Genomic DNA, 25267 nt, shown 5'->3' with positions numbered 1-25267 from the left:
CAAAAATCCTTGAAAGAGTAGTTGTCAAACAGCTAACAGATCATCTGCAGAGGAATGGCTTATCTGAAGCGTTTCAGTCAGGTTTAGTTAGTTAGTTATGCTGCAATAGACGTAGGCTGCCGGGGATTCCCATGATGCATTGAGTTTTTCCTTTCCAGTCACCTTTCTCACTCACTATGTGTTAATAGACCTCTCTGCATCGAATCATATCTGTTATTAATCTCCGTCTCTCTTCCACAGCATGTCTTTATCCTGTTTTCCTTCTCTCACCCCAACCGGTCGCAGCAGATGGCCCCGCCCCTCCCTGAGCCTGGTTCTGCCGGAGGTTTCTTCCTGTTAAAAGGGAGTTTTTCCTTCCCACTGTCGCCAAAGTGCTTGCTCATAGGGGGTCATATCATTGTTGGGTTTTTCTCTGTATTTATTATTGTGCTATCTACTGTACAATATAAAGCGCCTTGAGGCGACTTTTGTTGTTATTTGGCGCTATATAAATAAAATTGAATTGAATTGAATTGGATCCAGTTTTTCTTGTTTAGGAGCATTTGGCTCATCATCGCTCATCATTGCTTCATATCAGCATCCTTTTTTTTCACGGTGTATTTTCTGAATTATTTGCAAAGAAGCGATGTGTTTGGTGTGTACATTTGTTACATGATATGTTTGCATCTGAAAAATTTGGAATTTCATGTGATTTTTTCCCATCAGGCTTGTGCAAAGTGGTGACTTGATGTATAATGATCTTTCTATCTTTAATTATACAGTAACTCAAATTTCATATATAACTTCTTTTACTCAAGCAGTCAGAGCACTTCATTCAACATGTTTCATTCACATATATAAGTGCATATAACCTATATGCTTTCTAACTTCTTATGAAAGCACCAGGAGCAATTCAGCAGACTGGAGCAACCAGGGATTGAACCACCAACCCTTGTAAATTTCCTGCTCCACCTCCTGAGACACAGCTCTGCCTATAATAAATTTGAAGTAGAAGAAACCAAGAACTGCTCACAAAGAATAATGTTTGAATAATGCTGCATTAATTTAATATAAACTCTTAAACAATGTGAACGGTCCACCAAAACACCTAATTTAACCTGATCTTACCCTTTCCAGATATGAAGGGTTGTTAAACAACCAAATGGATACTCTGGGAGGACCACTACTATGAGAGACAACTAATCTAAGAGTCCCTTACCTATAGGTGGTTTGTGGAAGGTGCCATCATGATCTATAGCTTTGAGAGTAGCAGCCTCTAGAGTTAAGTGCCTAAACAGCAATACTTTTTTGGACAGGCAGGTTGATGTAAAAGGAAGGGGTTGAGTTAGATGACCTTTTACTGTTTGTCTGAGGTCTAATGCTAATCATACAGACAACTGGAGATGTTGTGGTGTCGTTGGTGTATTGCAGTGTAGATTCTTTGCAGATGGGGGTGCACAAAAACCAGGCAGGCATGCATCTGTCTGCTTGGACTCTCACTCTCACTGTCTAATGATCACATAGTGGAATGTAACGGGCTCGCGGACATGGAAAGTATAATCAAGCCTTAATGCATCACAGGTATAACCTTAGCTTAAATGCTATATTTAGGCAAAATAAATTTTATTATTATAGAGTGATTATTTTTCTGTCCTCAGTGACTGCAAACAAAGGGAAAAACAATTTAATAAAAACAAAAATTACAAATTCACTGCCTGGAATAACAGTTAGGATTGGGGTTGGTGCCATCGCCAAAGATGACTTAGACCTCAGAGGGTTAAAAGAATACAGCCAAACTGCATTTACGGCTGTCTGAGATCTTATCACAGTCCTGCTGTGCCTTTGAATGCATGCAGCTCTGGAATTGTTGGGCAATTTATCTTGTCCAGATAAGATAAACATTATACAGATAAGATATACACTTGTAGAGAGCATGTTTCTACCGTAAAGTCAATGTTTCACATATGTGTACCCAAGAAAACGACAATAGAACTCTAATCATCTGCTGCAATATGTCTTTATGATTTCTGAAAATAAATGTTAAACATGAGGAACTTTAGTAATTCTAAAGTATCTCAGGGTGAAAGCAATAAACAGTCATGATCTCCACCTGAAATTCATGTTCTACAGTTATATTGTGCTTGTGTTAGACCTCATAATATACATTTGCAGAAAACAGCCCCCAGCTTATAAGTGCATCACAGAGAACACACAGGGAAAGGTTCCCATCACTCAAGAGCAGTGGTCTGGCCCAGGAAACAAAATAATGCCCCTCCCCCCTCCCATTTCTAGCCAGTCATGTTGCTATGCAATAATATTCAATAGTAAGCAAGGCCCTGAAATAGCACGACACTACCCAGCAAGAAAGCATTGTTCACTCAAGAGAAATTGGTTTTGAATGTGCCAGACTGAAAGACTGTTAAAGAAGTGTTGCATCAAAAATTGCTTTAAGCCACAGAGCTACCATAGTGTCAGATCTGTCAATTCAAAATGTTCAGACTTGAAAGACATGTAAAATATGGGGTGAAAGGGATGAGTCAGTGTAAGGAAGAAGGCAGGAACACTTAATGTTGAGAAATATTTTCATGATTGTTTTCAACCTCTCAGGCATTTTGGTTATTTACGGGCGCCGCACACAACCAAATACACTTCATCGCAATGCGGTGCAAAAAAAAAAAAGAAGAAGAAGAAAAGCGGGTTAACAGCATCAGTCCCAGCTCATTAGACACACTGACAGTCTATTTTACACACCAAAGTTGCTGCTCTCCTGTATCTCTGTTTCATCACCGTTTCTTTATTCTGTGCTGTTTAATCTAAGACATCAAACAGTGCACCTTACAAAGAAGTCATAAAACCACAAATTTCATTTAAAAATGAATGTCGCTTCCAATCACCCGGTGAGGGAGCTCATTATGATTTTAGCTGTGCTCATTATAATCAAATGGAGTCTGACCTTTTGTCCCACTGCACTGCTTTGAGAGTGGCTCTAGGCTGTTGATAAAGAGGGGAGTGACAAGGGTTTTAATAGTGAATTGTAATTTCCTGTCCAAGGTTGAAGATAATATTATATGAAGGTTCATGTATACTTATTCCAGATTAGAAAAGAAGGTATCCAGATGTAAAGTTCAGGTCTGGACAACTATCTAGAGTCCTTGAATCCTTTTTGCAAAGTAGGAACGCAATTAACAGTAAAGAGTTGCCATTATCGGATGTTGTTTACCATCTTATACGAAAGTTCCCGGAATTACTCAAGAGCTGCACTTTAGAGGAGCTATATTTGGTCAACTAGATGTTGCCAACAATGACGACACCCAACACAGCACTAACCCATATTTTACTGCGTCATCTGTATTGATTACCAAAAAGATATCCAGGCTCTCATTAGAGTACGCCATTTAGAGTGAGTTAGATTGAATGATTGGAAATAAAAGGCCCCGCTAGATTTCTCATGTTTGACAGAAATTGGGGACAAAACGTACTTGTGTTGGTTGAACAGCCAAAGAGTCCAGGAGGATATGTGCAAGACAACACTAAAATTCTACAAGTACAGAATTGCAAAGCACACAGCAGCAACAACAGCGTGATTCTGGACCCCCAACTGACTTTATAGCTAAAAAAAAAAAAGTCAAGCAGCTTTGGCAGTAGAAAGAGTCCTTCGTACATTGTAGTGTTACTTGATTTCCTAACCAAACATCACATTAAAAAAACAGCTATTCCCACTGCTCCCTCTCTGGCGTGTATCCACGATGCTGCAGTTCTTAAACTTGACTGGAAACACAAGGAGGAACCCAACGCATATAAATGTTTCACATTTTTCTCAAGCCTTCAGGTTATGTATACAACTCCACACAAACTCCCAACAAAAACAGTAACTCTGAAAGGGACTCAGTGATCCAAAAGTCCATGGTTACTTGGTGATTTTTCCAACTTCCTGTGTTGTGATAATTTGACAGCCATGTGGCAAAATGGAAGGACATAGTGATGATTGTAAATGAGCTACTTGCTTAGCCAAATAGTGTGTCTATCAAGAAATATCTTATATTTTCTGTATCTAACTAAACACTCATTAACCATATACTCATGCTAGTTAAATCATGCTAGTTAGGTGAAAGGCGCCATGATTAAATTGTCAATACAACAGTCAGATTGCAAAAAAACTCTGTTGCTTTTAAAGGTGCTATAGAAATAAATTTTGAATTGAATTGAAAACAGTGTTTGGAGACCGACGAGCAACCACAATTACTGTGATTGTGACCAATGGACTTGGTTACTTCAAAGACGGCGACCAAGTCTGCAACCACTCGCAGTCAAGTCTGCTATCAGTTTGCAACTGCATCAGGTAAAATTAGTAAACTGCAGAATGACATAGACACTCGTCAAAGTTGCTTTTATAAAAAAAATATATCCAGAATACAAACAGCTGGCAGCCAGATAAGCTGAGTCTCATCTAGTTGTGTTCATTCAGACTGATGGCAGCATGTTGGTAATTTATCTGGATTTAAAAATGAGACAGCAATTATTTGCAAACCTTCAACAATCTGTCTAAGTCAATGCAGTTAGAGTTAAACTGCAATAGTCTGTAGACAAGTCGCATTCCACCGGGCAATCTATGCTTTACGATCGAAAGGTAAACATTTAATACCCTCAACTTCTGGGCGACAATTTGGTCATGGCAACTGGTTGTAACTGATGACTAAAACTGAAAAAATTCAATGCAATCACCAGGCAACCACTCATTCTTGGTTAGCGGTTGCCTGGTGGAGGTGGTCATCCTGTTTTTTCCCCTAGTGCCACATGGTTAAAAAATGATGTATGAACTGAATTGTGGCCCAAAAATCAAGGCACAGTTAGTTACAAACTCTTCTGTCTTAATTTGGAAGAACAGTTTGTTTGCGATGCTGTTTTGTTACTTGTAGAATTTCATCCTTTATTTTTCCCATTGGCCTTTTAGATAGAAATATAATGTGGATAAATGGCTGACAATTTCCTAAACAATTGAACCCTAGAATCCTTGTTAACATGATTAATTGAGAAAATTAGACAAACTTGGGTGTTTTGCCCAAACAAACAAACCGAAAAAAAAAGATTTAATATGAAGCCAGTGGATGCTTATTTTTAAGCGTTCTTTAGGAATTTTGCAAAGCTTATTTACTGTGATTCCGCCAGAATATGAAAGCTTGTGCAATTGCTGATCTAAACACCAAGCGCAGGAGCTCTTTCCAAGAACAAAACCCTTTTCCTTAGGACACGATGTGTTTCATGTGTGCAGAAGCACAGACAGCAGACAGAAGCAGGAGACACATCAAAACTACAGGCTAGTTAGCATGATCGGTATAGCCACCATGGCAGCACTACACAAAAGAAAACCGCTCCGTGCAAAAACTCCAAACTTCTTCAATCAAAACTGGAAAATATATAAATAAATCCAAAACTCTGAGGAAAGCAATTCTGTCTAAAAGGAAAGCAACTGAGCCAAAAGCAGAGTGAACACTGGCGTTGCTTTCCAAAAGATAAAAAGAACTCCAAGTTTGGAGAAATAACAATGGGAACTTGTATTACACTTTTTTGCCTCGAGGCACACAATTGCATCTTAAAACTTACAGCAAAGGTCAGAATGGGTAAAAATTGTTCAGTTTACATCCTAACAGCTCCAGCCAGAGATCCACTGCTGCTGTGGAATTAGACAAAAGTCATTCTAATCACTTCAACAAAAAGGAGACACATATTCATCCATCTATTAATTTTTCCAGACCATTTAAGGGCTCTCGCACCCTGGATGACAGAACCAAAAAAAAAAGCAAAAGAAAAAAAAAGTATCCACACCTCTAGCAGACTGCTTGAAGGGTAAAATTCTTTCGAAAAAGTCATAAATGCCTCCTTTACTGCCACGGTCCAATCATCAATCATCTTTTGCTACCTGTTTTGAAATGCTGAATGTCTCTACAGTAGATAGAGAGATTAAAACTGTTGAGATGACATTTTGAGGCTGGTGAGAAAATGATGTATGACTTTGCTCGGCCTTCGCTGGAGTCTCTTAAAAAAAAGAAAAGAAAAGGCACTACAATGTGCAATCCAGTAGCAGTTAAAAGCCATCGCTCCGTCTGACCGTCACACAACAATGGAGGCGATGATGATGACGGTTTCTCCGCCTGTCCCAAACCTCTTCCCTCTGCTCTTCTTCTTTTTCTTTTTCTTTTCCTGTGTGTTTTTTTATTCTTCCCAGCCGTGCGTCATCTGGCATTTGTTTGTATCCTTGCAGACATGAGCTAGCACAGGAAAGGTGCGCCGAGCCAAATGAGTCACAGAGAGGAGAAGCTGTGGTCCTATGAAGGCAGTCAAAAGAACACGAGCTCCACTTTTACGTTAGCATTTTCCACTGGTTCAGATCAGCCATGCAGGACCGTTTTATATCCAGCAAGCAACCTTATTGCCCTGAAGATTGATTATGTTTAAAGCTTGGTAGGGAGGAAACTTTAGTAGGAGTTCTAGCATAAGATTCAAATAAATAAAGCAGGCAACAATAAAAAAATCATGACTCTGTTTACTGATCACACACTTTACTCAGGAAAACTCCGTAGCCTGATTCCCTTCACATAGTATATGCCTTTAAAAAAAAAAAGAGAGAGAGAGATAATTAAGCTGTAAATTGTGGGATAGTGCATGGCTTGTCAACCTTGGCTGTGACACTGACAAGAAATCTGTCACCTGCTTTAGGTTCAGACTTAAATATTTCAGCAGCCTTAAGAAAAAAAAAGTGCTGAAGTGGCTCTGGGTGAATTCCACTGCTAAGCAATTAAAGCAGCCTGGAAGTCACAGCGATGCTATTGACTGCGACACTTTGGCAAAAGGTGCAGTGATCAGCTTTAAAAAGCTTAATTTTGTTTTTTTCTAAGCGACCCGAAGCAACTGTGGAAAATAATCACCAGACAGTGCGCTCAGAAGCATTAGCAACAAAAAGGATGTTCTGTGGAAGTACATTTGTTTAGAAATTCATTGAATGACATCGGATTTTCCATTGATCCTTCTGCGTGCGGTTCGTGGCACTTATTTTTGCTGGAGTTTCTACTTCACTTCAGTGAAAATCTCCACAAAAGCAGCAGCAGGGGGAAAAAATGAGGAAAGGCAGGATACTTCCTTACCTGTGACCGATAGCTCAGTAGTCCTTCGCACCACAAAGTTCCCAAACGGCACTTCACAGGTGTAATTCCCAATGTCATCTTCCCGTACTTCCTTGATGGAGAGAATGTCCTTCTTCCTTTCAATGGTTTGTCTCCACTGCTTTGGCTTGCACTCCTGGTTTTTTTTGTTCAAAGACAAAACAAGAGCATGGAGATACAACTTGTAAATGTAAAACATGAACACTGGTTTCTTTAAAGTAAGAGTGTGGGGCTACAATAATTTTCACATTTCCAGTATCGACTGGTATGATGACAAACTTACATTCAAATGTTATATAATCTGGACCCAGGACATCATGAGCCGAACCAATGAAAGACCCCAGTCAGTGTTAAGAACTTTAACTACACTTCAGATATTTAATATAAGAAAAAGAAGTGCAAAAAGAGGTCTTTTGACACGATAAAGAAATGCTGCTGTAGTAACTGAAAGAAGTCTGTCAGCACGACTCTTTGGCCTTTCAAATCCAAACAAATCCTGAAAACACAGTTAGAAACCAATCGCATGTAAGAAATGTACAAAATGACATATTTGCAAAGGTCTGGTATATCACTGTGCAGACTGTAATTATATCGACAGAATAGCTTATTTTACTTTTTATTCATTATTTTTTTGTTTATTGTGAACTCATTGTGAAAAAAACCATACAATTCTATAGTAGACAGTAAAAAAAACAGGAACTTTCTGTTATTCAATTATTTATAAATGTGGGGAAGTCTTTATTGGGAGAAAAAAACCACAAAACTTATGAAAATACAGTTAAAAATTCTAAATTTATGCCCATACATTTGTGCTGATTTTCTCATTTCTATTGCTCCAAACAACTGAGAAAATATAAGCTTCAACCTAAAATGATTTATTAACTTTTTCTGCATCCTTAGCTAAGTATTAATTATTTTTATTGAAAGTACTGTGCAAAAGTCTTGAGCCTCCCCTCATTTCCATATATTTTGTTTATATTTCAGAGCCAGACTTTCTTCAGTGATTGCTGTCTAGGCTTTCTGAACATCTTTGGCTGTTTTTCTCTCATATTCAGGCCAGTGTTTGTACCTGACTATTTTCAGATGAATGTCTTTTTCATCTGTTTGTTAAGCCACTTAACATTGACCTATGAATAAACTAAACATAAAGAGGCACCTAATGCAAATCATGAACCAGTGTTGTTCTATATATAACAGCAAAGAACCAATTTTTTATTGTTTGGGCACTTTGTTAGTAGCAGCCTGCAGCAAAAAAATTATAACTTGTTCAGTTTCTTTAGTTGAATCTATGAAAAAGGACAAAGATAAAATAGTTTGACAGGCTAAATAGTATTTTTGCACCAACAATGTAAGTTCCAAAGAGCTATTAGCTGAAAACAGTGTGTCCTTAATAAATTTAAAGAATTTAGACAAGTGGAGGACAAAAGATGACATATCAGGCCTAAAAATCTATTTGCAGCAGATGAACAGTATCTGAAAGTCATGTCCTTAAGAAAGAAGAAAAAATCCAGCAAAAACCTGACACAGGATCTAAGAGATGAATCTGATACTTCAGATAATCCATCTATTGGTCACTCACACCTCATCAGAAATGGCCTGAGTGGAAGGGTGGTTGTGAAGAAGCCATTCTTAAGGAAAACGCTGAGGTTTGCCAAATTACACAACAACTGGAGTAAAAATCAGAGGCAAAAGGACCTGCAGATTGAAGGATCCAAATTTGAAAATTTTTGATTTAAATGTGCACATGTGTGGACATAAACAGACAGATACAATAGTGAGTGCTTACAGCCAAGTGGAGGCTCTGTCATAGTTTGGGGCTGCATCTTGTCAAAACTAATGGAATTATAAATGGAGAAAAGCACCATCAGATTTTGATCCACCATGCAATACATTGGAAAACGCCTGATTGCCAATGGCTTTACTATTTAGCATAACAATGATCCCAAACAAACTGTCAATGCATAAAAACCAGATGGAAAAAACACGCAGTTTATGTTTTCAGCTTTTATATTTCTCATTTTCTTAGCAAAATAAAAAGGAAGCATCAAGATTTTTGCACAGTACTATATATTGCTTGGATTTATTGATCTCCTTTGCCTACTAGATTTGTGGTGTTAAATTTAATACTTGACATCACAGTTTTATGACCAAATGCTCTCAGTGCTTTTTCTATATTAATTGTTATATCTGAATTTACCATACTTTCACTTCGATGCCTGTCAGATTCAGTCTCAGCTTCAAAGTATAACAGATTTTAAAAACAAAACAACTAAATCTGTAGAGAACCTCTATAACTAAACACCGTATCATAAAATACTCCAGCAGCTTTATAGCAGAGAGACCTCATATCATATCACACAGCACACAAACTTTGTTTGATGCCAGATTTCAGACATTAGTTTAGTGAGCTCTGTTGTCCCGACACAAATACTCTTTTAAACTGTGATGTATGAGACCGGGTGCCTGCGCATTTATCATTCTGAGGCAGGACTGCAGCACCAAATTAAGCTGCACCACCTATTTGTAAAATCATTACTGGGTTTATCTGTAAGTTCCTTCCTAAACTCTTAGTGATTTTAGGATTTACTTCATTGGGTTGCATCATCAGTATTTGCTCGGTCGCTTGGTAACATCTCTGGAGCCAATCAGAGGCAATCAGTGTGAACAGGAAATTATTTCAGCATCAGAAGCTGTAAGAGCCCCCAAAAACACACCGAGGCCAAATTATATATTCAATTTATCTGTCAATTGGAAAAAATAAGCACCAGTTTAATAATATATATTAATACACATATAAAAAAAAGATTTTTTATGTCAGAGTATATTTAGTCAGAGTGAATAAGAAACATTATTTTGGCCTAATGGTCTGCAGTTTCAGGCCTTTCATTGTAAACTCGCCTTAAATTAGAAAACTATTATTAACTTAATGGGTTCATTAAAGGGGACTGATTCTGTTCATTTTCATCTACATATTTTTATCTTGGACTTTACTAGGATAGCTTTGCATGATTCCAAGTTCAAAATAATTCCTATTTGTTATACACTGTAACAGTCTCTGAAATAAGCTTCTGTTTTTTTAGCTTCATTTCTTCTTTTATAAGTCATTTTTCCACTGATTTGCTTCCCCTCGAAATCAGACAATTTGAACAGATGGTGGGTCCCACCCACCCACCTCTACCCAGCGTATGAGGGTTCAGTCACACAGGGCTACAGACTGGCTGACCAAACCTCCTTGCAGTTGCTTTGATTACTAGCAGACTGTCACAGTCGCCTGTAGTTTGCATGGAAAATTTGTCTGAAAAACATTTCCTAACTAACCATGAAACTGTAGTTGAACCTTTAAAAGTGGGATGCAAATTAGAAACAGAAACCAAATTTCCCACGTGTGGGACTAATAAAGGTTATCTTATCTTATCTCATCTTATCTTAAATGTGCTGATTTATATGATAAGAAATAATTTGTACACTGAAGGTAAACAGTCTACATTTCCGGTTTGCATCATGCACTTCAGAGTTTGCTAGTTGGCAAGTGTTTGCAGCCAAGTTATTATATTATTCTGTAGAAACTATAACTGTTGGCAACCAAAGTAACCACAAGGAGGTTTCCTGGGCAATATACACTTTTCCGTGGTTACCGGTGGTTATCAGTGGGTCCAGTACAGTCTGTAGGCCTGTGTGTCAGAGAAACCAAGCATTTTATAATTTATATTTTGCACAATACAGTTTCATTAAGGTTAATTAATGTGACTCTGCTACGCAATGTTGGTTCTGGAGTTGAGTTTTAAGCTGTTTTCTCTATACTTTGACCTGCCTCAGTCTTGTGGCGTTTCTTGACTCCTTTGCTCAATTATGGACATCACTGTTGGCACTACTGTGTCATAACATGAGGCTAGGAATCCTTTTTCACTACACACACTTTAAGGAAACCTCTGTCCTCATAGCGACACATGTCAAGAGTTCTAAACATAAGCAAAAAGTGAGGATGACAACATCAGCGCGGATAACAAATTTGTACAGAATGCGATAAATGTGAAAATCATTCTGGGTACTGGTTGTTTCCTTTCACATCAAAATCTGGCTCTCTGTGCCCATATCAAACAAGCAGCAGGGAGCAGATTCCAACAGAGAATGACAGACCTGGCTACTCTATCACTGCACCGACAAAATACTGTGTATCGTATGATTGGTTTCTAACTGTGTTTTCAGTATTTGTTTGGATTTGAAAGGACATTTTTCCTATGTGCACATGTGTTAAAAATGGAGTTCAGCTTGTAATGAAGAGACTAGCTTTTAGTTTCAGTCACTGATAATTTACCTGATCAGTTAAAATCTGTGAATAGCTGGTAAACACTACACTGGAGCCAGGTGCACACAGAAAACAACCTAAAGTACAACATGAGTCTTATTTTCTATCTCCATAACCCATGTAGCCACGTAGGTGGCAATCATGAAGTAAGCATGGACTTTTAGAAACAGCCTTTCAAATTTTGGGCCACCTGAGGCAAAAGAAACTAGGGCACTGTGGGAAGCGTCTTGCAGGATTGAATCAGCCCACCAACAAAGTGAGAGCCAATAACTGGAGGGTGTGGATCCCACTGGCATTATCTGCTATTTTAATTTGATTCCGTGGGAAAGTGAAGTGGCCAGCTAATCAAGCACACTTTCACATTTGATAAATTGGCCCCCGAGCTGCGCCTACGAGCTCTGGCAAAGAGGCCTGTTGGACACAGAAGGCCTGCCAGGTCGGTTCCACTGTGGGCCTCCCAACTCTCCACACAGCAAGCAATATTTTTCTCTTTTTGTTTGACCGCTTCAAAATTTGGTATTTAAAGCTAAGTTTAACCTAAACACGACCCTAACCCTTTGTTGATAGAGTGATAGCTGATGAAAAACTCAAACCATACCTTGTACCACACGATCTCAGGCTCCATTCCTTGCTGTACATAATCCTCAATGCCTGGGCAGATGATGTCTTTGCTTTTGCTCAGCTCCGCCTTCTCGAAGAACCTCATTTTGGAGTTGTAGCAGAGGTCTGTGTCATTCTCCGCCACCGTGAGGGACATGGACACCTTCATGCAGTACGTGGAGTTCCTGCAAAAGATAAAACGTTAACAAATCGGTCAGTGTAACAAATGAGCCCGCGTCACTTTTTGAGCTCTTGCCAGCTGCCGAGCCGAGAAGCTGTCAGCAGTCCATCTCCGGGCCGCTCAATCAAAAACTCTGCGAGGCTAATTCCTGGGATTGAATGTGAATCATTAAATGCAGCAGAAGGAGATACAGAGAAACCTTAATTTCTTTTAAAGGAAAACCTGCCTTTAATGCTGAATAACTACTGATCCCATCAATGAACAGCAAACATGAAATATATATATATATATATTTGTATATATACAGTACATGTGTCCTAATGAAAAACAAATGTGTGTTAATGAAGAGCTAGAGCGCTTACAGTCAACAGCACTCGAAGACTGCCTTTTGTTTTCATGCGTTTCGCAGAAACAGTGCGAGCTAGCAGAAAATGACTTGCTACAACTGATGTACTGTAAGTGCTCAGGTCATACACATAAAGAAGAGAATTTATAACACGAGGGAGAGACGGCGTAAAATGCGAGATTACTCGTGATGTTTGGAGACTCCATGCTCGCCTGGCCTCGCAGATACGGCCGAGTATTTATCCACGCTGGAATAAACATTTCATTTTACTGCTCGGCACTGCGGCGCGCACCTTCAGTGATTTGTGTCTCTAAATGTGAGTCGAGCGCTCGTATGCAGGCACGCACTGCATATGCAGAAGCTGGAGGTATCCTGGATGTGATCTAGGCCTGCCTGAGTGGGTGCCGCTTCACGCACAGCCCCGTGAGAAGAAGCGATCCAGCTGCTAAGCACAAGCAGCGATCCTCTTTGTGTCATTAATGTGACAGCGATTTTGAGATCGGATCTGCTGCTCGAGTAATTCTTAACCCAACTTGGGGAATCGATGAAGCCATTGATTCGCTGGGAAAGTTGTGCTATTTAAAGGAGGGGGAACAGAAGCAAAGGTCCTTGATGATCAATTTATTCAATAGGGGCACCTTTTCTTTGCCCAAACCGCCTAATAAGACTGTCACAATTGACAAGTACTCTTCAGCCCTACTGCAGCAAATCCCCCTCCTGGTTAAAAGACCAACAAATTGGCAGTGTTTAGGAAAATCTCACAGCTAATTTTCCAACTAAAGCTGGTTACACAAATTGAGCTGAACCAACAAACAATTACAAACATGTTAAATCCTTACATAATTGCGAGGCATTAGCTGCCTCGTGGATTAGCGCGAAAACACACTGGTCTTCACCACAGTGTCTGCAAACAATCCCACGCCCCCCCTTCCCACCACCACCCCCCCACACTCGAACTGGACGGCTCCACGCGCTCCTCTTACAGTAAAGTGTGCCATTTTTCCTGAAGCCCGGATGCAAATGTGACATGATGTGGAGATTATCCCAGACAACTTCTACCAGATGGACACCTGTGCAAATGAGATCCCACGGGTGCGCTCTCTTCCCTGTTAAATATTCTGGGCAGCGCTGATAAACTCGCAGGCTGGTAGCGAGAGAGAGGGAGAGATAGAGAGCGAGAGAGAACTGTGTCATCTGCTCTGCATGAGTGATCGATGGTGCGGGCCAACACTCTGTCCTACGATGTCTTTCCAGCATTTCACATCCATCACTGACGCCTTTTGAGCCTGGAGAAGCTGGACGATCTCTTGACTATCCACTCAGCATGTGTGCAGTCATATTTAAGAAGCCCGCTCAAAGAATAGAGCCGGGAAAATTATCCTCCCGCACCACACTGGAGGACTCGACTGTACGCCACGCAATGTAAACTCCTTGTGGATACAGTGATAACAAGCTAGGTGATACCATGGCATTAATGGGCACGAGTGCCTGTCAAATGTGTCAGACTGAAGAGGATATGCAATGTCGTGGCAATGATAGATAGCATCCTGCATATATCAACCCGGAGAAGAGTCAGGCTGACAGCTATGGTATACAGCTGGAGGGCAGGCAGAGGACTTGAGATGCAATATGCAGCAAATTCAGTGAAATTATGTGCAATGGTCAGTTTGGAGTTAAGCAGCCTGGAGAAAAGATTATGGCCGTCATACTGTGGCAAATACTCCGGGGATATGGTAGTGGCTGAAATAAGGGGATAATTAAAAGCTGACTACATATAAACTTTGATACATATATTTTTAATTTCTTTTATTGACTGAGAATAACCCGCCTGAAGATTAAACCACACTGAACCTGCCCCCTTTTTTTTGCTCAGCAACTCTTCCATCTGATATTAAATAATAGGGCTCAGAATTGATTTGAAAATTCTCCGGAGAATCCGGGGCACCTGTGGGGAAATTAATGAACTAACTTAATGAATCTCTTAATTAAAATAACTCCTCTCCAATATAAATCGCATGATGAAATAACTGACGATTTATTACAGCTGACTTTCGAGTAACAATAAGGTTGTTGGGGAATCGTCTGGTGTAAAGCAGACACCGCGAGGCAAAAAAAGAAAAAAAGTCCAAAGGTTGATTAAAGGTTACCTTGAGACAACATCATTACTGGCAGTGAAATGAACCCACCGCAGGTATTAACCCTAAGAGATTTAATGCAGGCAGCTGATATGCTGTACAGTAACATTAGGGTCTTACCTCAGGCTGCTATTAGCATTTAAATGGAGATGTCTGAGGTTTACCTTGGTACAGATGTTTTACATTACAATTTATGCTGCAATAAAATGACACGCTGCACAAAAATAGTGGGGTTTCTTTTCATATTTTTGCCTCTTAACAACTCTGTGAAACTACTTACAGTCATTTTAAAATGCAATAGCTTGAAAACTGTTGAAAAAAATGAATCTAACAGTAACAGCCTATTTAGAAAAGTTGTCATTGGAAGTTTTCCAACTATCTCATTAGCATCCAAAGGAAAATTAATCCAGGGTGATGGATGCGCGTCCTTCATCGATGCAGTTTGTATTTCTTTTTTCTTAATAGTTTTAAAAGGAATTCTTACAGCAACCAGGACAGAGTTTGTCTACGTGCATTGTACAGAGGGATTGTTACTACAACCAAGTAAATTCTAATAACGGGTAAAATGAGTCCTGATAAAGTGATAAAAAACCCTAAACAGGAGTCTGAATTGGAGAAAGGATGATCAAATCAACACAAAACCATCCTTTTAAAGAGTCCTAATGAGATTGGAGGTTGCGATCTTTCATACAGATGAAAACAGCCTTGAACAGTTTAGCTCTTGTGTGAAAATTAAGCGTCTGAGCAAACACCGAAACACTGAAGGTCATTTTTGACACGTCTTTTTAGGAGCCCATTGTCATATGCCAGATTCAGGAACAAGCCTGGCTACATGCTTTGCTTGCCACTTTAAGCTTAAAGTTATGAGAAATCTAGGGTCCATGCTTTTTTTTTTTTTTGTTAGCTTTTTTTTAAAACTAGCTACGAAGCTAAGGTCTCAGTCACACAGCCATAGACCTTGTTGGCAACTCTGGCTAATTGGGAAAAATGGGAATTCCCACATAGTTTGCTGGTTTTCACTAGATAAAATTGGTCCCAAAAAGGGTCCCATATCAAAAAACTTCTTATGTTTCTGTTGGTTGCTAGCAGCCAACCAAACACCATGTAGAAGTGCAACTTGACAAAGTGCAAAACAAACTGAAAACAAACTGAGAATGTCTGATTTCAAAGTAAAGGTTGCGCTTTACTGCTGCAACCGGCCGGCACCTAACAAAAGGTTCAACTTTTACTTTAAAGCCAAGTGGTTTCTTTTACCAGTTTGCATTGCACTTCATTGTTCCACTACCACTTGCAGGTGTCTTTCATGCAAACTACCGCCAACCACGGCAATCTGCTAGCAACCATAGCAATTGCAAGGAGAATGTTGTGACAGCGCTACAAACCTCTTTGCAACCTATGTTACCCAGTTGCAGCAACCTCTTGTAACCACTTGCCAACTGGACAAGATATACACACTATTCCTTTGCAACCAGTGGTTACTAGTAGTCAAAATTTCACGGTTTTGTGGTTGTGGATTAATTTAAATCCCTAATTATTGTTATTCATGGTTTTGATTCTCATTATTATGTTTATGTTATATTCTTATGTTATACTATTTGTTCTTAGGCTTTAGGTTCCCGTTTCTTTGCCTTCCCCATGTTCTACGTTTCTCATCTTGTCTCCTTGTTCCCTCTGTCTCCCCAGTCAGTCGTGTTTCTGTCTCTGTGTCAAGTCTCCTTCCCATTATAAAGGAAACCAGTTCTTTCTTTCCAGTGGCCAACAGGGGTAACTCCTGTGGTTGTAAAAAAGAAGTGGGAAAGAAGTCTCTAGAAAAAAAAAATCCCTAGGCTCCACTGACCCATGTCCCCAATCAAACTTTTCTGATGAGTTAATAAGATGGCCTTTATTAGTCCCACAGGTGGGAAATTTGTTTTGTTACAGCAAAAGTGCAAAGTTATGTAGCAGAAATTAGAAAACACTGGAATGCAATAAAATAAAATAAAATAAAATAAAATAAAATACTATGTACAATAGAATAAAATAGAATAGAATAATATATACAATAGAATAAAATAGAAATACAAATACTATATACAACTGAGTAGGAAAATACAAAAACACAATGGGCTCATTTGCTAATTTCACAATTTATTTAATGAAGCATGATGTCATGTTTGCAAGCAGTTTGCAAGCTACTTTAGGACTCAGTGTGCCAGGAACATTTGATTTTTAAAAAGCTAAGACGGTGACAAGTTTATGATTGGTGGCTCATGTTTGGTCACCACAGAGGAGAATCCAGGCCGTGGTTGCATTGGTAACCATCTAATGCATTTACCATGCTTTAATGTAATCAGGTAATAGTGTTCTTTGCCTGAAAGTCATGACACTTTCCCATTCTGTATCCCTAACCATTATTCACCTATCATTGCTACGAGTCACTGAATTTCAGAGACAACCCACAGTCTCACCATAATGTTTAACCTCTCGCCATTAAACATTACAAATTCATGATGGCAGATATATAGAGCAGAAAAAGAAAAAAGCCAACTTCTTTTCATAGAGTGTCTTCTCTCTCTGAGCAGTCTATATGCTTATAAGCAGTTATAACAGAGGCGAGGAAGACTAGAAGTGACATAGGTAGCAATGGCTTTAGAAAAAGGCCGATAAACATCAAATAGCTATTCAGAGCAACAGGTACAAACCTGTGAACAGTAAAGGTCAGAAGGTGAACTTGCTACCAAGCAGCGCTCAGATGTTGGTATTGTAAGTCTGGATATAGGTGTAAACTGTAGCAGGGGCACAAAAGTTTCCATGACACACTGTCATCTGTGTCAGCCCCCAGGTGTATTGCACTACCTACCCTGTTCACACCAAGCCAAGATTAACCCAGGCAAAGATGGAGTCGGCCCAGTTACCCTAAATCAGGTTTTTATGGTCTCTGTATTATTTATGGGCAGAGCGAAGGTCACAGTGAGCGGTGGGAAGACTGGGGCTCCTACCTGTAGCGTCTGCTCATAACTCACCTGTCAAATCCAGCACCAAGCCTAGGATGATTAAGCACCGCGGCTACCCAAATCTGACTGTGGGCCAACTTGCTCCTACTTAGCCTCTGTCTAAGAGTGTGGCACTTGTCTGCCGTGCTGGAACAACAGACTCCTTCCTCAATAACAGCCATCCACCTTTTCTCTCCCTCTCTCTCTCTCTCTCTTCCTCTTTCTCTCCTTCCTCTCTGCTTGTGGTTTGTCTCTGTCTCTGCATCCACCCGCCCAGCCGCCCTTTACTCGCCTGTCTTGTAGTACACAATTTCTCAGAGTGGAATGCACACCTCTGCGGATAATTTAGTTTAGCCACGCTGTGAAAAACACACGCCTGCATCCCTCTACACATTTGCATCCACACACACACACACACACACACACACACACACACACAAGCATGCACATCCAAAAACACAAAAAAGATGGAGCAGCAGTATCTCTGCACTGTGCAGTATGCAGTGCTTACAAGGCTAACTACAAGGGACGCCACTGAAGTTCAACACAGCTTTAGTCACATTATGTGGCTCATTATGCAGCAGAAATGTGACACCTTATTTTTAATGCCTATTTTCTTTTTATCTTTGGCAGTAAAGCTGTACTAACTTTAAAAAAGAATCATGGCTACAGAAAATACATTAAATAATGTAGTGTAGATTTATTGAAAAAAAAAAAAAGGTCAACTGATAAGGAAAGTTTCACGTGAATGTTTTCAGGCAACCTTCTTGGGACTAAGTGATTATTTTTAATTTTAAATTATATTATTATGTTATATAATTTGGATTATACTGAATTTTGGAAACAGATTGCAAGTAGATTTGCAACGTACACTGAGTTACGTCAGTTTTCCATCCATCCATCCATTCTCTTCCGCTTATCCTTTCCAGGGTCGCGGGGGGCGCTGGAGCCTATCCCAGCTGTCATAGGGCGAGAGGCAGGGTACACCCTGGACAGGTCGCCAGTCTGTCGCAGGGCCAACACACAGGGACAGACAACCATTCACGCTCACATTCACACCTAGTGACAATTTGGATTATCCAATTAACCTATTCCCTCAAACTGCATGTCTTTGGACGGTGGGAGAAGCCGGAGTACCGGAGGGAACCCACGCAAACACGGGGAGAACATGCAAACTCCACACAGAAAGACCCCGGCCTGATGGTGGAATTGAACTCAGGACCTTCTTGCTGTGCGGCAACAGTGCTAACCACCGTGCCACCGTGCTGCCCTACGTCAGTTTTATTACCGTATTATCACAAATAGATTGCGTGTAATTGTCAACTTGAATCCATTCAATCACAAACTGATTGCAGACTGAAAGCAGACCAAGTCCCACATGATAGACAACATCTGGTTCCTGCTTTCAAGCTGCCATTTCAACTGCAACAAGATTGCAAGTTGATTGCACAAAGTCACTCTAATTTTGGTCGCGCTGTGGTCTCCCTAGTGTGGGTTTTTTTCCTTGCATTGACTGTAAACAGCAAAGAGTGTTGTTTACAGTGGAAAAATCCTGGCCATTGGAGGGACTTTTTGAAATTTATTTTTATTTATTTATTTACAAATATTTTGTGATATATTGTTTTTAATTTTTCATCATATGGTGACGCTCTTGGTATTGTGCCCTGTAAACCCAGAAAATTTAGAAATTAAAAGCAAACAAAAAGAAAAACGCAAGTCAACTTTTGCTTTAGTTTGTTCAAGTTAATGAAGTGTAAAGTGTATATTCAGAATTTAAATATTTTCATTAAATGGTATGTGTACTGACTCACTGTGGTTAAATAAAAAAAGCTTTGCTTTCTGGATATCTTTTTGAAAAATCAGTTAATTACACAAAAGCCATGCAGCACTGCAGTTCCATTACTTTAGGCAAATGTAGCTATACCTTCTGAAATATCGCTATTACTGATAGCTAAATTGTAAAATGACTCATTATTATTGTTTTGCTTTCATTCAGAGTAATGTTCACTCAAATAAAAAATCCCACACACTAAACAGAGAATCACTCTGCAGAAATGAATAATATTTTTGCTAATGTTTATAACTGTTACCAGTTCAAGTTATCTAAAAATAAAATAATACTTTAATTAACTCGAAAAAGAAGAAAATGTCAGAGGAACTGAAGATATTTAAGCAAGAAGAATTAATCTATTCAATTTCTTTGTGTATTTGAGCTTCTAGTGTTGGCAATAGATCCTGATAATTTTGGGGAACTGGTTGCTGATTCCTTCCCCTACTTCATGCTCCATCCATTATAACTCATTCTCTAAATATGATAAAAATTTACATGCAAAAACAATCACCTTACCCCAGAAACCAACATTCACCAAAGACCTTATTTCTTGACAAGTCGGAGAATTCCTGCAAGCCTTTCCTTAAGTAAGCGTGTCTTAAACTGACAATAGCACTTCTTGTGTGCAAACGCATTACTCAGTCATTTTCTAGTCGATGCCTTTAGGGAACTCATTTTCTATTCCACAGCACCCTCAACTCATCTTTATGCTAGCAACCTGATTTCATAACAAGCATAAACAATTTGTCTCCGTTGTATTCTTCTTCTAAATCCGTCATGACCTTATTCATTGGTCCCCAGACCCTCTGGGTGTAACGTATGAGCAGCTATACTGCTATGCATATCAAATACAAACTAACCATCACATACCAGCAATGCTGTTGCCAGAATGGCCTGTTTTACTGAGGGCATGGGTTGTATTGGTGAGAAAATGCAAATTAGTGTTTCCATTGAGAGGTGTGTAGTGTGTAGCTGCTGAATGTCATTACGGTTTTGAACAAACTAAGCAGTTTTGTTTGGGAGGTGTAAGCCAGAAATGTTTTCTGCAACTTGCAACAAAGCAAGGCACACGGTGAGAAAGCTTTCCAGATGCAACTGGATCTGGAATTTTTTCTGTGCAGTAACAGGGAGGACTAAGTAATTACTCATTACCTTAAGCTGGTAATTACATTGCTTTACTAATTATGCAACAGCAGAAGTAATCGACTACATTACGACTTACTTTCCATACGCCGATTTCTCTCATATAGCATCGTTTGTTCTTTTTCTGCTGTTTGCAAATTAATATATATATTAAAACAGAGGGGAGGGTAGATGTTTAAATGCAAAAAATTGGGCCATTTTAGCTTAGTGAAGGCGTCACGATATATAATGCACAATGCAGATTTTGTGGATCTAAATGAGACGTTATTGTGAAATTAAAATCCCAGAATGCTTGTATCAAGTGTTCAATTGGAATAGTAGGTGGTTACCAGGCAACTATTTTTCCTAGTTGCAGGAGGTTGGTGTCTTATTTTTAATCTAGTGTAAAACTTCAGGGGTCTAAGGTGTACCTGTGTGCAAAGTTTGGTTATTCAATGCCTGATGGTCTAGAAAATGTTCACGGACAAAGAAACAAACACACAGATTGTACTGTAGTCAGATCGATTCAGTCCTTCAACAAATTTGAAGTTCTTCTACAAATACCACTTTTTGTACAAAAAGCACTTTGTGGTTCAACATCCTACATCAATAAATTCGATTTAGGAATGGATTACACATGGCTAGTCAGTCAGCCAGTTGGCTGGTAAATTTAGAAATAATCAAAAGAATATTCAGCCGGAAAGACAAACCAGAAATGTTGCTGTAAAGTTCTTTTGCTAGGATTAATGCAGTTGTGGCTAATGTCAATGCAGAGTTCATATTCCCTTTGGCGCTATACATGACCTACCAAATTAATACATTTGCTTTTGAAAAATAAATGAATCTTCGACAAAAGCCAGTTCAACTGCGATACTATCTTGTCAAATGTCTCACAATATGTGGCATAAGTAAAATTCAAATTAGCTCTTTCAGTTTTATGAAATTTTAATGCAGTTTCTGTCCCAGGTCCCAGCCACTTTCCTATTATTCCCTCGCCCTTAGGATTCAGCTGAGCTGTGCGAGTTCTCTTCTATATCACGGTTTGACTGACAGCTGTGGTATTGCAGATGTCTCGCTTGGAGCTCTGCTGTTCACAGTCCATTGGGGAGGGAGCGAAGGCAGGGAGTGGGGAAGAAAAGTTGGCGGTGGTGCCAAAGAGACTGTGCTTGGGGAATGGTATTTCTGACATTTGTCTGGCAGATAAAAACCACCATCAGATATGAGGAAGAGAAGGTCAGTGTCCCTGCTATCAGATGGCGATGGTTTGGCATGTTGTTTGATGACTTCCTCCTCTCAGTGTGGTCCAGAACAGCCAAGAGGCTGGGCACACGGGGAGACACGCAGGCACTGGGAGGATGCAACTACATAAAATCCCCCAAAATGTGATGCTTGGGTGCAATTCTGATGTGGAATAAAACTCAACTGCAGTTGAATGAATAAAACATCTAACAGTATGTTGAACACGTTCTGCAGTTCGTTATATACATCCTCCTGGATTGCCCTGAACAGTCCTGCGAAGTGTAACAACTGATTGTAGAGCTCTTGTACAACAAATTTACCACAGTGCTGGATTAATCCATCTGCACTGAACATGCAAAACAACAACCAAAAGGGAGACAGCCAGCTCCAGAATGCCCTTTGATTACCAGACTCTCACACAAGCCTTAACACTTCAGACCTCCATTAACCTCAGACTCAGAAAATAACACCAGATGTGACCCCAGCCTTCGTTCTGAATGTAAAACACAGGCTAGCTGTCAGAACAGTGAGGTCTGTACCTGCTGGAGGGGGTCTCAAAGAACCCGTACCTTCCAATAGTAACACAGATTTAAAGCAACATAAAAATATCACCACCTATGTAATTGTAAGACATTCCCGTTTTATTTATATGCTTATGCAACTCCTAAATAATTTATATTTATGGGTTATGTCAGGTGCTTCACATGATTTTGACTCCATGTTTGTATTTGAGGCAATAATGTGGCATCCTGGGGGAGAATGCCCACTTATCACACTGCTTCTTCTCAACGTCTTTAAAAGTCTGTCACATAAAGCACCATTTGGAATTCCTTTGTAGCCAGAAGGAAAAAAAGGTCTCCTCAGCCCTCCTACTGTGCAACCTCCTCTAACAGACCTCCTTGACCTTCACTGAACCCATTTACCACCAGACCCAACACTGCAATCACTGCCACTGCTGTATCACCATTACAGTACCACACAAACTTCAACCCTCTCTTAAAAAAATGCACGCCCACCAAAGGTGATGTATGCATTTTTGAAGTTCTGGTAGCTCGACTGTTTTGCTCATATCTCTATAAATTCTAGCGCTTTCTCACTGTGGAATTTTCTCCTAAACTTAGCTCTGGAACTCTCTTTGAGAGTGTATGAATAAGAGATTCACATGCAGGGCGGTAAAGACAATTTTCTCTCACTATATTGCCAGACAAATGGTAGTAGGTTAGATTATATAATAATTCTGCATAATAATTTCTGAAGCTATTTCAGCACAATTTCCATATAACAGTCAACCTCTCGTTTTGCTCTCTGTAGCCAGGAGCCATTTGAGCTCAGCTTAATCAAATGCAATCGAGTGTGGGACAAATGTCCAATCAGAAGCCGTGTGAAGGGCAGGCAATGAAATTGACTTGAACTGAAATGTGTGCACATGGTGAATTAAATTGATATTCCAAAAAAACTCAACATACCCAATAAATATATGTAGAGCCAGTTTAGAATTTAGATATGCTGACCACTATTGCTAAGCGAAATAAAGAAAAAAAAACACGGCATCTGAAATCTCCATTTACCAGCCACTCCATCAGGTATTAATATTCAACTGTTAATGCACCTGATAACCCCCGAAATTTGGTCAGCCAATCACATGGCAGCAAATCAACTTGGACATGAAGACATGGTCAAGACAACCTGCTGAAGTTCAAACCGAGCATCAGAATGGAGAAGAAAGGTGATTTTAGTGACTTGGCATGGTTCTTGGTGCCAGATGGCCTGGTCTGACTATTTCAGAAACTGATGATCTACTGGGATTTTCCCACACAAATCTAGGGTTTACAGAGAATGGTCTGAAAAAAACAAAAACATCCACTGAGCGGCAGTTCTCTGGGTAAGATGCCTTGTTGATGTGAGAGGAGAATGACGAGACTAATTCGAGCTGATAGGAAGGCAACAGTAACCTGCTACAAGCAAGGTATGGAGAAGAGCATCTCTGAACACACAACACATCAAACCTTGAAGCAGATGGGCCTCACCAACAGATGACCACACCAGGTGCCACTGCTGTCAGTCAAGAACAGGAAACAACGACTACAGTTCACACAGGCTAACCAAAACTGGACAAAAGAAGACTTCGGTCAATTTCTGCTGCTACATTCATACGGTAGGGTCAGAATTTGGCATAAACTACATGAAAGCATAAATCCATCCTGACTTGTATCAATTGTTCAGGCTGTTGGCAGTGATGTAATGCTGTGGGAGATGTGTTCTTGGCAGATTTTTTGAGTATTGTTGCTGCCTTTGTCCTTTTGGACCACATGACATTGAGTTCACTGTAACAACCACTAGACGTCAATCCAGAGAGAAACTTATGGATAATGGAACAAATCTGCAGCAGGCGTGCGATGCTATAATGTAAATTATGGACCAATTGTCAATTCAAGTCAATTTATACAGTGCCAAATTACAACAATAGTCACCTCAAGGTGCTTTATATTGTAAGGTAGACCCTACAATTATATATAGAGAGAAAAATCCAACAATCATATGAGCAAGCACTTTGGCGACAGTGGGAAAGAAAAACTCCCTTTTAACAGGAAGAAACCTCCGGCAGAACCAGGCTCAGGGAAGGGCGGCCATCTGCAATTTGTTGGGCTGAGAGAAGGAAGACAGGATAAAAGATGCTGTGGAAGAGAGCATGTCCAGTCCATGCGCATTACAATTTACAGACCAGTGAATCTACAAAGATACAAACCCAATGCAGGTACACTATATTTAAAACATAAACAGCAGTTCTGGTTAAAAATTAGAAATATTAATGAATGGTCTAGATTGAATTGTTTTCTAGGCCAGTTCTTTTGTTAGTCTTGTCTTTGTCGCCCAGATTTAAATTCAACCATGCAGTTGTTTTGCTCCAATGGTGGTAAAAGAAAGTGTTAATGGGACTGCTTCACTTTTCTACAGCATGAAACAAACACAAGCATAACCCCAACAAATTACCAAAAACAAGTAATAGCACAAATGATTGCTTAACTACTGTTACAGTAGAGTAATGAACATGTTTCTCAGCATTCTCTCGAACAACTACATTTGCCAAATGACGCTAAGTGGAGGCATTTTGAGGGGAGTATCTGTGTCAGAGTGTAAAATGATTGAGGCTGACTATATTAGGAAAATTAAGTTACTAACATTTAAATACATGCAGCAGCAAATAGCCTGATATCTTGAAAAAGTCTAGTCTTACAGAAAGATCTCAAGCCATTGGAGCCATTGCAATCACTGAAGTCAGATAATGTATACATATGAATCAGATTCCTTTTTCTATAGTCTTCCTATGGGCCGATAAAACCATTCGCTGAAAAATACTAACAAACAATCTCTAAAGCAAGAATCTGAAAAAGGGATCAT

The 25267-nt window shown here is 39.6% G+C and overlaps 1 protein-coding gene across 1 annotated transcript in view; it reads right to left on the bottom strand.

The window, feature by feature from the left end:
- The window catches only part of LOC116328881 (interleukin-1 receptor accessory protein-like 1), a 317602-nt gene that overhangs the window by 160559 nt on the left and 131776 nt on the right, over window positions 1-25267 (bottom strand). The window contains exons 4-5 of the mRNA XM_039606438.1: window positions 12041-12227; window positions 7119-7272 (exon numbers count right to left, since the gene is read on the bottom strand). Coding sequence (XP_039462372.1) covers window positions 7119-7272; window positions 12041-12227 — 341 coding nt within the window. The remainder of the gene's footprint in view (window positions 1-7118; window positions 7273-12040; window positions 12228-25267) is intronic.

The sequence above is a fragment of the Oreochromis aureus genome, linkage group 23, assembly GCF_013358895.1.
Source record: "Oreochromis aureus strain Israel breed Guangdong linkage group 23, ZZ_aureus, whole genome shotgun sequence".
Classification (NCBI taxonomy): Eukaryota; Metazoa; Chordata; class Actinopteri; order Cichliformes; family Cichlidae; genus Oreochromis; species Oreochromis aureus.
The sequence above is the reverse complement of the archived record's forward strand: the minus strand, read 5'-3'. Positions and strand labels throughout refer to the sequence as shown.